Raw genomic sequence first — 14,258 nt, 5'->3', positions numbered from 1 at the left:
TGGTTAAAGAAATTATTTGGGACTGTAATTAAAAAAGTTAAATTAATTAACTTTTTAATTAGTGGAGTTAGGTGGTTGTGTCAAATGGGAGAATTGAAGTTCTTCATGCCAGAAACCCAACCCAACTTTGAGATTTCGCAAACGTGGCATCTAGTAATAATTACGAAGTAATGAAATTCAACCAAATTCTAAACAGAAACATGGAAGAACGTAACTGCCATATTCTGCTGAGACGTCCAAAATAAGTGAATGACTTTTTCTGTAGCGCTAGGCATCTTAAGATGGATAAAGAAATTATTTGGGACTGTAATTAAAAAAGTTAAAATAATTAACTTTTTAATTAGTGGAGTTAGGTGGTTGTGTCAAATTGGGGAATTGAAGTTCTTCGTGCCAGAAACCCATCCCAACATTGAGATTTCGAAAAAGGGGCCTCTAGCAATAATTACGAAGTAATGAAATTCAACCGAATCCGATGGCTTTCGCTGTTGAAAGCCTTTGCATTTCGTTGAACTTCATTACGCCACAACAATTACTAGAGGACGCTTTTTCGAAATCTGAAAGCTCAGATGGGTTCCTGGCATGATGAACTTCAATTCTCCCATTTGACACAGTCACCTAACTCCACTAATTAAAAAGTTAATTAATGTAACTTTCTTAATTACTATCCTAAATGATGTCCTTAACCACCTTAAGATTCCTGCCGCTACAGAAAAAGCAATTCTGAAAGCCCCGAGCAAATATCGCATTTTCCTGATTTTTTGAGAAGGTTGGACACATTTCTTGAAACACCCTGTATATGAAATTAACGGAACGACCGCAAGAGCCCCAAGGTCATGGAATGTAAATCATGCTGTTCATGACATGCATGTCATAATTTTCATGTTATGACCTGCCATTTCTGTTAGTAATACGGTCATGTTATCCCATACCAATTTTGGTATGCATCCGATTAACGAAACAGCCAGGAAAGCACATAGTCGTAGGCGGCTAGATAGATAGATAGATAGATAGATAGATAGATAGATAGATAGATAGATAGATAGATAGATAGATAGATAGATAGATAGATAGATAGATAGATAGATAGCAGGGGCGTAGCCAAGGGGGGGGTTGGGGGGGTGCAAACCCCCCCCCCTCGAAATTTTTCAGTTTTGCTTGTGTATATATACACGCACACATACAAACGCACGCACGAACATACATAAAGTATAGTTGAACCCCCCCCCCGAAAAAAATTTCTGGCTACGCCCCTGATAGATAGATAGATAGATAGATAGATAGATAGATAGATAGATAGATAGATAGATAGATAGATAGATAGATAGATAGATAGATAGATAGATAGATAGATAGATAGATAGATAGATAGATAGATAGATAGATAGATAGATAGATAGATAGATACGCTCAAAGTCGCAGAAGCTCGCTAAGAAATGCTTCGCATTTAAAAAAAAAAATTACACCATCTCCCACTAAAGGGAACCATCTGGCGATGCGAAGCGGCGCACGGGTCGACTTAAAGTTCCGTTCATCACGTGCACCTTGCCCGATGTTAACTCGTCCTTGCAAGTCGAGCACACCATGAATTCACTGTAGTTGCCGTTGCTGTTACTCGTCCCGAGCTCTTGTTGGAGCACGCCACGCGGGTTCATAGCGCGTCTGCAGAATCTCGTTCCCCGACGCCATCACGTGATTGCTGAGAGAGTGTAAGGGGGAGAGGCTACAGCGTCTTACCCAGCCCCTTACAAAGGCCCGAACGCGCTAGCGCGTGCCAGCACACATGGTTCCCTTTAGTGGGAGATGAGCGGACGGTCGCCAATAGGCCTCCAACGCCCAAGTTTGCGCAGCGCCGTCCGCCGCCCCAGCGGAGAGAGGGGAAAACTCCGGTTGCTGGGACGGGTCGCTCTTGCTTAGTTTTCCCATCGCGCGCGCGGAGAACGTGCTCCCAGGGGCTTTTACCTCGCATTTTTCACGCTATGGGTGCCGTTCCTTCGTCGTACTCGAAAGCAGGCACGCAGTCCTGCTGCATTGTCAACTTTCACAAAAGTTTAAAAATGTCGAAGAGCCGAAAACTTCCTGTCATGTTCTACCGTTTCCAATGCAAGCAGTCCGAGGAGCAGAGGCGTCAAGAGTGGATTATGGCAGTTCGCCGCGATGCTTTCGCGGTCTTGTCACCTTGAAGCAGTTTTTGTCGTACACAGTATTACGAACTATTAACGGGGAGAAACGCGATGATCGTGCTCATTTGAAAGGGAAGTGCGTTTGTGAACCAAAGTTACAACAAATAGACAGCCGCTGTACGTTTCGAGATTGCGCGCTGGCTTTCCGAGTCAACTATTTGTAATGTTACAGCAGCGGAGCATTTGGGCTCATTACACCACAGTTTAAATAACGTACCGTCAGTACTAAGTGTTTAATTCAGCTGATTGCGGTACATTTCCCGTCGCGGCTCCCTGTAAACAGAATTAAGCTGTATGTTTGCACTGAGCGTTTATATTGGCCTTGCATGCGACACGCCGTGATTGCTTAGAAGGCTGAAGTGTTGCGCTGCTAAAATCGTGGTCATGGGTTCGATTCACGCATACAGCAGCTGCATTTCGATGGGAGCGAAATGCACTAACACCGGCGTACTTAGATTTACGTACACGTTAAAGAAACCCAGGTGGCCGAAATTAATCCGAATTAATCCACCACGGCGTGCCTCGTATTAATGTCATATGCGTTCGGCACGTAATAAAAAGCCTTGCATGCCGCTCTGGAAACGAGCTGAAAAAAGAACCAAGGTGGCAATTAAATTTTCGATGGCTTCGCGAATTCAGATGCGCTTATTATTGGGCACAAATCTCTGCATAATCATAAACATGCGCGATCCCAGTGGGTATTGTATAGTATCAGGGACGTAGCCAGAAATTTTTTCGGGGGGGGGGGGGGGGTCCAACCATACTTTATGTTTGTGCGTGCGTTTGTATGTGTGCGTGTACATATACGCAAGCAAAATTGAAAATTTTCGGGGAGGGTTTGACCCCCCCCCCCTTGGTTACGCCCATGTATATATAGTATGATGCTGACCAAGCGAGCTGTCGAAACAACCAAAGCGACATTCGAATAAGCAAACACGGTGCGTGATCAGGCGTCGATAATATTCGAAATGAAACACGCCTCTGCAAGAAACATGCATCGTCGAAGTGGGCATGAAATATTTATTTATTTTTTGTTTGCGTATATCATTATGCTGTCAAAGGGAGCTCTAAAAAAATCCAAGGCGACATTAAACTTGCGATCCGACGTTGTTATCATTCGATGCAAACCTCGGCAAAAGTGAAACTCCCACGAAACTGAACACTGCGCATTGCGATGCAGCCAGTGACTCAACAGGACAGTTGTAAATTTATGCTCTTCACACTGAGCTCATAATAAATTTAAAGCCGCACGACAAACTTGGCATCCAAGCAATTGAAAAGTTATCAATAGAAAACGCACGCGAAAGCGTGCTGGATGGTTGCTGACAGGTCCGAGTATACACGACTGCCGCAACGAATGTGCGTTTTACCGGTAACATAATTACAGAACTCGCGCAGTCACCTCCCTACTCATGTCAAAGAAATGTGCCCGTTCAGCATCTGCACGCACGTAGCGCTCGCACAAACAGCATCGCCCTTGACGACCTGCTCGGTCCCGAAAAGGTGGTCGATCAACCGTCCTCCTCTGGTAAGATCTTTTTATCCAGCGGCCGTGGATTCCCACCGTTAAAACGTTTTTTTCCATCTCTGGGATCTTTCTAAACCTTCAGAGCAAGCGACACGTGAAGCTGCACGTGCACGGCGAGCAGAGAACAGCGCGTGCAGGGTGCCTGAACGTGCGGAGACAGCGCAGTCAAAAGGCTGGTGTGGGGACAGGAGCGACCGGTTTTCGCAAGAAAGGCGGCGAAACGCGTGCGACGCAGCGCCCCCTGGCCGAGCTTGGGAGGCCTATGGAAGGATGGACAGAGCCCCGGGCAAAAGCTGCTTCGCATCTAAAACATAGAAAGACAATAGCCTGACGAAAGGGCGCACCAACTTCGCTGTTTCCAGGAATTGTACGGAGTGGAGCTCGCTGCACTTAAATATATATATAGTTAAAGGCTGGTGACTACGTGTGAAGCCAGCTATTAGGTGATCGTTTTCTCCATTGCGAAATTGTAGGTGATGTCACAGATGCCGACATGACGCCTGCAGCTGATTGAAAAAGGAGTAGTCACTGCTACCTTACCTCTAGCAGCGAGTGATGCGCGGCAACCTTCCTTGAATAAATGGTGCACCGAACTCCCAGTTATGTAATACTGGCACCAGCACAGAATACAATACAGCGTATAAAGAACCGGCCGATATAGTGTACGAGTGAGTGAATAAACTTTATTAAAAGTCCGGACGAGGCGGGGGGAAGAGGGGATTAACCCCTGTCCCGTCCCACTCTCCGTCGATGATGGCGTCAGGTGACGGCTTGAAGTCCTTGCACCCGGGCGGCATCCTCGGCTTGCCGGACGGCCCAAAGTTGGTCGGTCAGTGTACGAACATTTTTTTTTTTTTTTAGATTGGGCTAGACCCAGCTTATACTAAAACTGTCTGCATGACATAGGAAAATTGGCGCTTTCTGTACAGGATAGGAAAAAAATTTTGGTTCCATGGACATCAAAAACGTTAACCCATCGGTGCAAGAGCTACAGTAAAATTCTTGGAAGAATCAGAACTCTAAATAGTAAATCAGATAACCATAACAATTATAACAGTTCTTACTTTACAGGACCTGTAGCCTTCAGCTGTACACTGCCCACTTTCGGCGAGACGGTCACGTTACGCAATCAAAACTCGGACCTAGTTCGCTAGCTCTGTCGCCGAAGGCGTACAGGCGCCCGTTGACCTTTCCCAGGCTACGCCTACGATCGAGCGTGCGCGTTTTCCAACGCCTAAAAGAATCACGGCCCGCAGTGCGCGTGAGCGCACGAAACACGAATGTCATGTGTACGCGCCGGCGGTTCCAAAGAGCGTAGGCGTGCTGGAAGCATCGTGGCGGTCAGCGCGGCTGGAGCGAGCAGGAGGAACTGGAGCGAGCGAGCACATTGCGCCTGTCGCACGCAAGACCGATTTAGCTCGCACGAGGAGCTGCATTACGCGCCACCGACGCTTGAGAGGTCGACCACGGCACGCTGCTGTGTGCAGGCCTTTGCTTTGCTCGCTGTCCTACAGCCGGCGGGAGCTGTCATCTCGTGGTATCATATGCACGGGACAAAGGAGGCACGTGTCTTAAACGAGAATAGCCCGCGGAGTCTTGCCTCCGCATTATCGTGCCCTGTGAGCCAGATCTGCTCGACGTTGTGGGATGATTGTAACAGAAAAAAACTCAGGAGCCATTCCCCTGTAGCTGGTAAGTGGGGGCGAGCGAAGCTTGGGGTGTGCGTGCCTGACCTTCTTTCTTTCTTTCTTTCTTTCTTTCTCATTGCGCAATGCTCCCTCCTAACCGCTTCCTTCCTCCATGCCGGGAACGGGACCGTCATCCACGTGTTTAGCAGCGCAACACTTCATTTTCTACAGGCAACAACGACGGTCATGCGTTCATATCCAGGCAGCAGTGCAATGCGGCAACATGAAATGACGAGCGACCTCTGTAAAAGATCAGATTTTCATATCAGAAACGACCGATCGCCGACAAGCCCACGATCGAGAGTGCATCAGCTATTGAAAAACGGCGCATACAAATACGCATATCTGACCGGCGCACCTTCGAGGGCCTCAGATGTGTGCACCCGCATTTATGTACATTCGCCGGCGCCGGAGTTTTTCGCGAACTATGCCGCCGCCATCGAAATTTGTGACTCATAAAAGTCTGGTTGTCGTCGTTGTTACAGTGGTGGTGGTGGTGGTGGTGGTGGTGGTGGTAGTAGTAGTAGTAGTAGTAGTAGTAGTAGTAGTAGTAGTAGTAGTAGTAGTAGTAGTAGTAGTAGTAGTAGTAGTAGTAGTAGTAGTAAGTAGTTGCGGTTCTTGTTATGGCGGTATTGTGTTGTTGATGATAATTAGTTGCAGCCATTATAAAGGCAAGCAAGCTGCATTAATTGCGAGGTGTCCAAGCTCATCGCCGTTACTTTGTCACTTACGCTGCACAAGGCACGACGAACGCGCCGTTTCGGCCGACTTGGTTTCGGACTGCGCTGGAACAAACCGCTTACGTCACGCCTTATGATGCCACATTGGCGATCCCCTGAAACGTCACTTCCTGTCTGACCTCGCAGAGTTCAAGGAGGCCTTCATGCTGTTCGACAAGGACTCTGACGGCCGCATTACGTCGTCAGAGCTGGGAATCGTCATGCGTTCTCTGGGACAGAGACCGACCGAGACGGAACTGCGGAACATGGTCACACTCGTGGATACAGACGGTGAGCTGGTTTTTTTTTTCTTTTTTTTTTTTTAGTGCGATGCACTTCTTCGGGAACCAAAGGCACTTTGACTTTTCCTTTCTTCCCATTTTAGCGGTATGGTAAGGGCCCCTGAATTTTTTTTCCGGGAGTCTTCGTAGCCCTGGAAATGGTGCTCCTCAGGTGAACTCGAAAACTGCCTGCGAAACCTCACTTTTTATTATTTCCATTTCTTTCTCTATTTCTTTGTCTCTCTTTCTATTTCTCGCTTTCTCTTTCTTTCTTGCTCCTTGTTTTTTCTATCTCTTTATCAATGTCTGTTTCTTTCTAGCTCTTTCTCTGTGTCTAATTCTTTCTCCGTTTTTCTATCTTTTTCTGTCTTTCTTCCATTTCTTTCTCTCTTTTGTTTTTTCTCTCTCGAAAACCTCGAAAAGTTAACTGGCCTGGTGGGTTATGAGGTTCGCGGAGCTGTACTAAAGCTAAATGCGTATAATACAGTCCAGCTGCGCGAAAAGAACGTGGTAATGCTAATAATGCAGACTGGACGGCTGTTCATCTTGAACAATCAGGAACAGCGCCAACGCTCGCGAGAGACAAAGAATTCACGCTGGGACACGACGAGTGTAGTACAAGGGTTCTCTTGTCTCTATACCCCGGCTTTTGTTATTTGCGTTCCCTCAAATTGGCGCCGTTCCAGATTCTTCCAAGACGAGAGGCACTCGCATTCGCCAGCTACTGGCGCCTCACGGCGCACCTGCCCTATACACACGAAAATATTGTTGACATGATATGATTTTGCAATATGCACCTCAAGAGAGCAGGCGAAACTGGAGGTGACAGTGTCATCATACAGAGGCGTACGTAGCTTTCGCATTTGCCCGGAGAGTGGGGGCGGGGGAGCGCTGGAGTCAAGCCGTACAAAATACGCGTATAGAATGAGGCGTGAGTGTCCCCCCCCCCCCCTTACCGCCGCGATGCAACAAGGTTTTGCATCTCCCAAGACAAAATTCTGCCGACGCCCATATAGTGAGGTAGGTACACAAAATAAATCTGTCATTCTTATATTCTTATGACGAAAATTTGGGAGCTTGTGCAAGGTTCATTGCAACATTACACCACTGCGTAGAACAAAATGCAGCCCAAATTAGGGTAGCTAAGGTATGCGGCCCGGTGTCTCCCCCCCCCCCCCGCCCGTTATGTGAACTAGCGGGGGGTGGGGAGGGGGGAGACACCACCCGCCCCGCTGCGACTGACGTTTTTAGTATCAAGTCTTCCCTGTAAGAATCGCTGTTGACATTTTTGCCGTTATATCGAAACGGAACGACCGAATATAAGTGTTGTTCATTGACGTAATGGATGACATCGCAGGGAACGGGACGATCGAGTTCAACGAGTTCCTGTTCATGATGTCCAAGAAGATGAAGGAGACGGACAGCGAGGAAGAGCTGCGCGAGGCGTTCCGCGTGTTCGACAAGAACGGCGACGGCTTCATCTCGGCCTCCGAGCTGCGGCACGTGATGACCAACCTGGGCGAGAAGCTCACCGACGAGGAGGTCGAGGACATGATCCGAGAAGCGGACCTCGACGGAGACGGACTCGTCAACTACGACGGTACGCTGGTGCTGTCGTGTATCCTCTATGACCAGAGCCCCTAGTTTCATTGTGATAATTATAAGGACACTCCGGGCAAAAATTTGCCGTCGCCGTGATGTTCCGTAAAAGGGCAAGCGTGATGAGGTACTACCATCGCGGCCAGCGCACGTTACGCTGTGGAATCGAGGGAAAGTGTGAGAGCGGTCACGCCGTTCTCGCGCGTCGAGGGTAGAGGTCAGGGGTGTAGCCAGAAATTTTTTTCGGGGGGGGGGGGGGGGGTTAAACCATACTCTATGTATGTTTGTATGTGTGCGTGTGTATATACACAAGCAAAAGTGAAAAAATTGGGGGGGGGGGGTGTTGAACCCCTCAACCCCCCCTTGGCTACGCCCCTGGTAGAGGTGAATGCGCCGTATCGGTACAGAGAACAGAATATAAGTGTGCGTGAGCAAGGATGGGAGAGGTGTGCATGTGCGCCGTAGCAGTAGGGGAAATTTTGTGTGCGCTGTCTTCGCGCACCTAATGCTGGTGGGCGCGTAATCTCAGAATAGCGATAGGCAACACGATGCGTCGCTTGCTGTCATCGAGGGTGATGTGATCATGTTTTCCTCTGTACGCGTGACACTGTGCGCATCAACTTACCTAGTAAGCGAATGTTCATGTCAGTATACAAAGCCGATAATATTACGAACCTTTTTATATGTTAGGTGCATTGTTATCGCTATCAGCGGCTTTGCCTCTCGGTCGAAGCTATGACGTTTTTCTTCTCGCTATGTAACACTTTAATACTTCATTTTTTATTAGGCCCACGCCCCACTGTCAACCATATAACCACGGCGGTCTTCATTGTTCAATGCTTCCATCGAAGCAAATAAGTTCAGGGCTGAAGGTAGTCGCTGAAGTCTGCCATCAGTTTCTCTCCTTCTCCATTCGCAGAGTTCGTCACGATCCTGACGGCTCCGAAGTGAGCGCCGGGGCGCCCCGCCGCGGATCCCCTTCAGTGAGACAATGACGAAGAACATCGACGCCCCGCGCGCGTATCTTCCAGTTTGGCAATACACCACCGCGCCCTGCGGGACCGGTCGAACCATCGAAGCAGCGAACAATACGCCTCCTCCTCACCCGAATACGCTACAGGCGCTGCCCCGGTGCGGATCAACCGCACACACCTCCCTTTGAACCTATTTATCCACCCACCACCATCTCTGTGCGATATCTTGGAGTTCACTTTTCGTTTACTTCTTTTTTTGTTGTTGATGTTTTTCTTTTGCGCTCCCCGAAAGGTGCAAAGTTGTTCCCTCGCTAGCATGCAGTGCCCTCGTTCGGTTAGATGCATAACGATTTGCACAAAGCAACGAGATAATACGCGTTTCGCTAAACCGAAACTTTCGTTATATCGAAATGATTCGTTAAATAGGAACATTGAGGAAAGCGGGAGTTCCGCGACTAAACGGTTTGTCAGCTTTAGCACCGTCAACTTGGTGCGCGAAGTTTCGCACAATCGAATCTTTCGTTATATTTAAATTCGTTAAATCGGCAGGCTTGAAAAACCGGTTTCTTTGTGACATATGTTCAGCAGTTTTAGCAACGTTTCAGTTGTGAAAATGGTCATTCGGCCACAACCTTAATGGGTTTGCCCCATTCTTCGAGCTTCCACTGAAATGTTTTAAAAGTGCAACTGTTCAAAATTATTGCAATGAAGTGAGGCTTGCTTTATGACCGCAGAGTGGTGCTCAAGCACGAGTGATGAAGATTATGGAGGTAAACGATTTTAATGGAGTTGCCATTGTTGCAGACAATGTTTTAACCTTGCCATGGGACAAACTTGGACCCTTCAGAGTGTGCAGTTCTTGTAATGCGCAGTGTGCGTCACCAGTGCTTTTGCAGAGTGCACATTATGTGTCGAGTCACGACAACTTCTACACTTCCTGAACCCGTTCTTCCCATCGTTCCATTCAGTACTCACGACCACACTCATCGCAACTGCTTACAAAGCCAAATATTCAAGAGGAGAAAGAGAACATGTTACACACAGCGAAATCAGACCTGCCGCTGCCTACAAAGACCTTTTTAAACTACAAGTGTCAGCACTAGCACATGGTCAAATCTCAGGCTGTATTTATAACTCGCTTTAGTGATGGTCTATCATGGAATGTGTAACTCTGAAGACGCTATGCGATGGTTGAAAAATGCTGCATTTGTATTGTTCGATTCAGGGTTCACTTGTTTCGCACTTTTGTAACATGTGCACAATTGGGAGGATGCCATAGGTATTTCTGTCAACCAGCGCGCTCGTTTTTGTCAGGTGCAAAACGTAAAGAAACTTTCGCAAAGAGAAATCCTCGAATTTCATTAAGTTGAATGGTTTGCTAAAACGAAGCAATCGATGAAAATTAGTCGTGCCCGTATATGCTGTCTACTAACAGTAATGACTTTTTTCTAAAGTGACATGGCTTCACAGTTTGGTGATGAACGATATTCTGAAAGCGACAGGATGTGCATCGAGAGAACGCTTTTATCACTTAAGCAAAGCACACAAACTCGTCATCGCATATGTGTTTAACGTGCGCCACATTGAACCACTATACATGGAGGCACTCGAAATCAGAAAACATGTTCACACCTCACTTTAGATTGAGGCCTGCATACTGCAGATTGAATGATGGAGGCTTACTGTCTTCGGCATGCACTGATCGATTGATTACCCACGAAAGCACCTGTACATTCTATAGGAACACGTCATCACCTGTTGGAAGTTGACTATCGCAGATGTTCATATGCCTGAAAATGAGCGTATTAAGAAACCGGCGCAAAGTAGTAACGCCTTTTTCAGTGAGCCAGAGTTCGGATATCCATGGCCTTCTGCGTTACAATTCGTATCGCTGACCAGGTCTTAGCATTGTTCAGAACGCTTGACGCATTAACAGGCTAGCACAATAATTGGTGGCACATCAATATGTAATATGCAAAAGTACACAAGTTGTGCACATTCGATCAAGCCAGTTGTTGTGCTCTAACCTTTTTCCAGATTGTCTTGCTGATGGACAAGAGACTTTCAATTCCTCTTGCACATACTGCAGTATGAAGTGGAACACTGTTTATGTTGTATGAAATGGAGTGCTGTAAAACCTCACCGAGACATTCACACAAAAGATTCGAGACGTTACAAATGCTTTTAGAGTGAACGGTGTAGAATATTGCAGCGGTGTATGCTATCACTTGTTGAGATCAGTACTCTCATAGACCTTACTAAAGTTCAAGATAAGTGGAATTTCCGCAGTGGCTGCACCCTAACCTTTGTTTTTCATGAATGTATCTATCACTCTCTTTTTTTTCTTCCAATCATCCAATCAATATCTTACAGATTTCTGCTCAGTACAGTTATTCTTTGATGCATCGCAAGACCCAAAGTCTACCTCATATAACAGTAAAACTCCCCATTCCCTAAAAGTAGCTACGGCACTGTATCCATGAAAGATCTCGCTAAATATGAGAATACATTCAGTTCCTACCCTAAACTTAAGGCTAAGACTTAGCTGCACTTCGCTTGCCGCGCTAAGCACTACTGTTCAAGCCTGTCGCCAGGTAATGCTGAGTGTTGTGAATCTCCAAATATTAGTCCAAACGCTTTGCCATCCTTCTTCTATTTGTTTCTTTAACTCTGGGAGGCTACGAAGATGGTGGAGGTAGTTTTTACAAAAAGCATGGAAAAATGGCAAGGCTAGAGATACATCCCACTTGCAAATGAGCAGTGACTCCATTTTGTTTTACTTGGTAGTGCAATATTTATTAGGCTTTGTCTATCCTTGAAAGCCGTCCTGTTTGCTGTCTGCTAGACCGGTTATGTACCTGCAGATGGCGATACATTACCTCCTTAGTGGTAGAATGCATTACTACCCAATTTTTCAATGTATATTCGCAAGAATGGGTCTGTTAACAATATAAAGAAAACTAAAAAAAAAACCCTTCAAGATCAGTTCAGAAACCATAGCATCCAGGCCGCAATGAGGTATCAAAAGAAATGAAGTGACCACTTCTCGCTAAAGCACAACGAACTAACTTCGAACACACTTATTTTTTTCCCTACAGCTACACAACAAGCACCCCATCATCCATCACTGCATGCATTGTTGCCGACATCCCACATGTTGACCTCTGGTGAAACTCTCTTTTTCACATTCATATTTAAGTGTGAAGTTTGTGAACCATCAGCTTCAAAGTACCCAGCATGCGCACTCAACCTGCAGTGCTGCATGGTTTTGTTTCTTTTGTGTGTGTCGGAGAAACGGCTATGGCTTTGGATTGTTGGACTTGATTCAATACCTCCCAAGCAAGAGGTGCCGTCACACCTCGCACGTGTACAAACATTTTCCTCCTTTGTTTGTGACTTGGAAGACACCTACGCAAATAAATGCCGAAAATGAATGCGTGGTTTCTATCTTGACAATGAGCTGACACGTGAAATTGCACTGTAGACTTTTAAACCATTTCAGATGTCACCTATGAAGAATTGTTTGTAAAAGCATCAAATCGATACATTATTTTAAGGCACTCAAAACTCTATTGCCACAAATATAATGTCATATGCTGATTTGTGTGTGTTATAGTAGGTAATTCTAATTAAATTGTAATTAAATATCTATTCTGAAGTCATACACACTGTTTTTGCATAAGTAGAATCAAATCTCAGACTAGAAATATAGCACAAGTTTGTTTTTGGTTATGTCCATTTTGAGCAAAGAAAAATTCTTTTGATGTGGCTCGTGGGAAGCGCACGTCGAGCAACTCGTCAAACATGGTAGCGCCTTCAGCAGAGTGATCATATGCAACAGTACACTGGAAAATAAAGTTAAATGAAAAACTCATTACAGTAGAACCTCGGTGATACGATCACGGCTCGTACGAATTTTTCTGTGGTCCCGGCCAAGGCCCATTAGCCTGCAATGTAATGGAGTACGGTTGTTACGAACCCATTTTCACCCGGTGACGTTTGATACGAACGTACGCTACCACGCAGGTACGAACAGGTGCTACCCGTGCCGTCGCAGAAGACAAGGCAATCACGCGCGGTTTGTCAGAACAGGCCATCAGTGGCGCGTCGTAACCTCCGAGATATCCGAGACTATGCGCGCGAATCTTGGAGGCGCCTTCATGTACCTTCGCGTTTATATTACAGATGATGCTAACATAGCGCGCTCTCTGTAACGTGTCGAGGCGTGCTGCTGTGCTCGAGACAGCGACACTGTACTTTGTTTACACATGCCTACCACGTAGATGCAAACCATGTCTTCGCGAAGAAGCTAGCCCTAGCAACATCAACACGCACGACTGTCGGGGACGCGCACACCTGCCAACTGATCGATTTCCACAGGAGATTCCCGAATTTTGAGCAAACCTCCTGATTGTGCAGGCCCGGCTGTAAATCTCCCGAAAAACATTCAAAACACTGCCGCGATAAGAAAGTAATAACAACAAAGGACAGCACTCCTAAATTTTTCTGGTGTTCAATCATGAGAAAAGCGCTCCATAAGTAATTTTTGCTGCAGCATTCTCTTGTCATGCAAAAAAAGTGTACTAAGAGTGGAAGGGGCAACTATAAGTCACGGGTCACAGCACACCTGGTTAATTAAACACGCGCGCACGCACCGCAAGTTTGCGAGTACAAGTGTGATCGCTGACATCTAAAAACATTACTGGCAGTCATTCAGAACTGTTCACAACGTTGCTGCATCCCTGAGAAACAATAAATGAAAACATACGCCAACTTTCTTTTGTCGCATATCAATTTTCCATGTTTTCCGTTGATACGAATTTCGGATGACACGAATATTTTTGGTGACCCCGCGAGATTCGTATCACCGAGGTTTCACTGCATGCAGGAGGTTCAATTCATCCAAACCTCAATGTATCTTGCTCTTTCTTAGCCACTAGTCAATACAACTAGCAAAAACAGATGATGTACACACTTGTGTACACAGCTTCTAAAAGGGTTGAGTCTCACTGCATGCCCCGTATTCCTGCTCACCTGAAACACGTGTCATTTTGCGAGTAGTGAGCGAATATAGCAGAAAGAAGTCATATGGCTCCTGATAATTCTATGTCTCGGTTCTATGTTTGGCAGCCCCAGAGGTACAGTTGTGACGGAACAGTCACGGTCGCCAATAGGAAGGTCTTACTCGTACTACTTAAAATTTATCTTATCAATCAGGCAAGAATATGCGAAAGCATGAGAAAAGCAAATGCTTTTCAATCAAGGACAAAAACACGCACATGTGAGCAA

General features: G+C 46.3%; 1 protein-coding gene across 1 annotated transcript in view; it reads left to right on the top strand.

Annotated features, from left to right (window-relative positions):
• The window catches only part of LOC119389915 (calmodulin), an 85,467-nt gene extending 76,394 nt beyond the window's left edge, over nt 1-9,073 (top strand). The window contains exons 3-5 of the mRNA XM_037657345.2: nt 6,263-6,406; nt 7,754-7,996; nt 8,915-9,073. Coding sequence (XP_037513273.1) covers nt 6,263-6,406; nt 7,754-7,996; nt 8,915-8,946 — 419 coding nt within the window. The 3' untranslated portion in view covers nt 8,947-9,073. The remainder of the gene's footprint in view (nt 1-6,262; nt 6,407-7,753; nt 7,997-8,914) is intronic.
• The last annotated feature ends 5,185 nt before the right edge of the window (nt 9,074-14,258 follow it).

Source organism: Rhipicephalus sanguineus, chromosome 4, assembly GCF_013339695.2.
Source record: "Rhipicephalus sanguineus isolate Rsan-2018 chromosome 4, BIME_Rsan_1.4, whole genome shotgun sequence".
Classification (NCBI taxonomy): Eukaryota; Metazoa; Arthropoda; class Arachnida; order Ixodida; family Ixodidae; genus Rhipicephalus; species Rhipicephalus sanguineus.
Note: the sequence above shows the minus strand (reverse complement) of the source record. Positions and strands in the feature narration are given on the sequence as shown.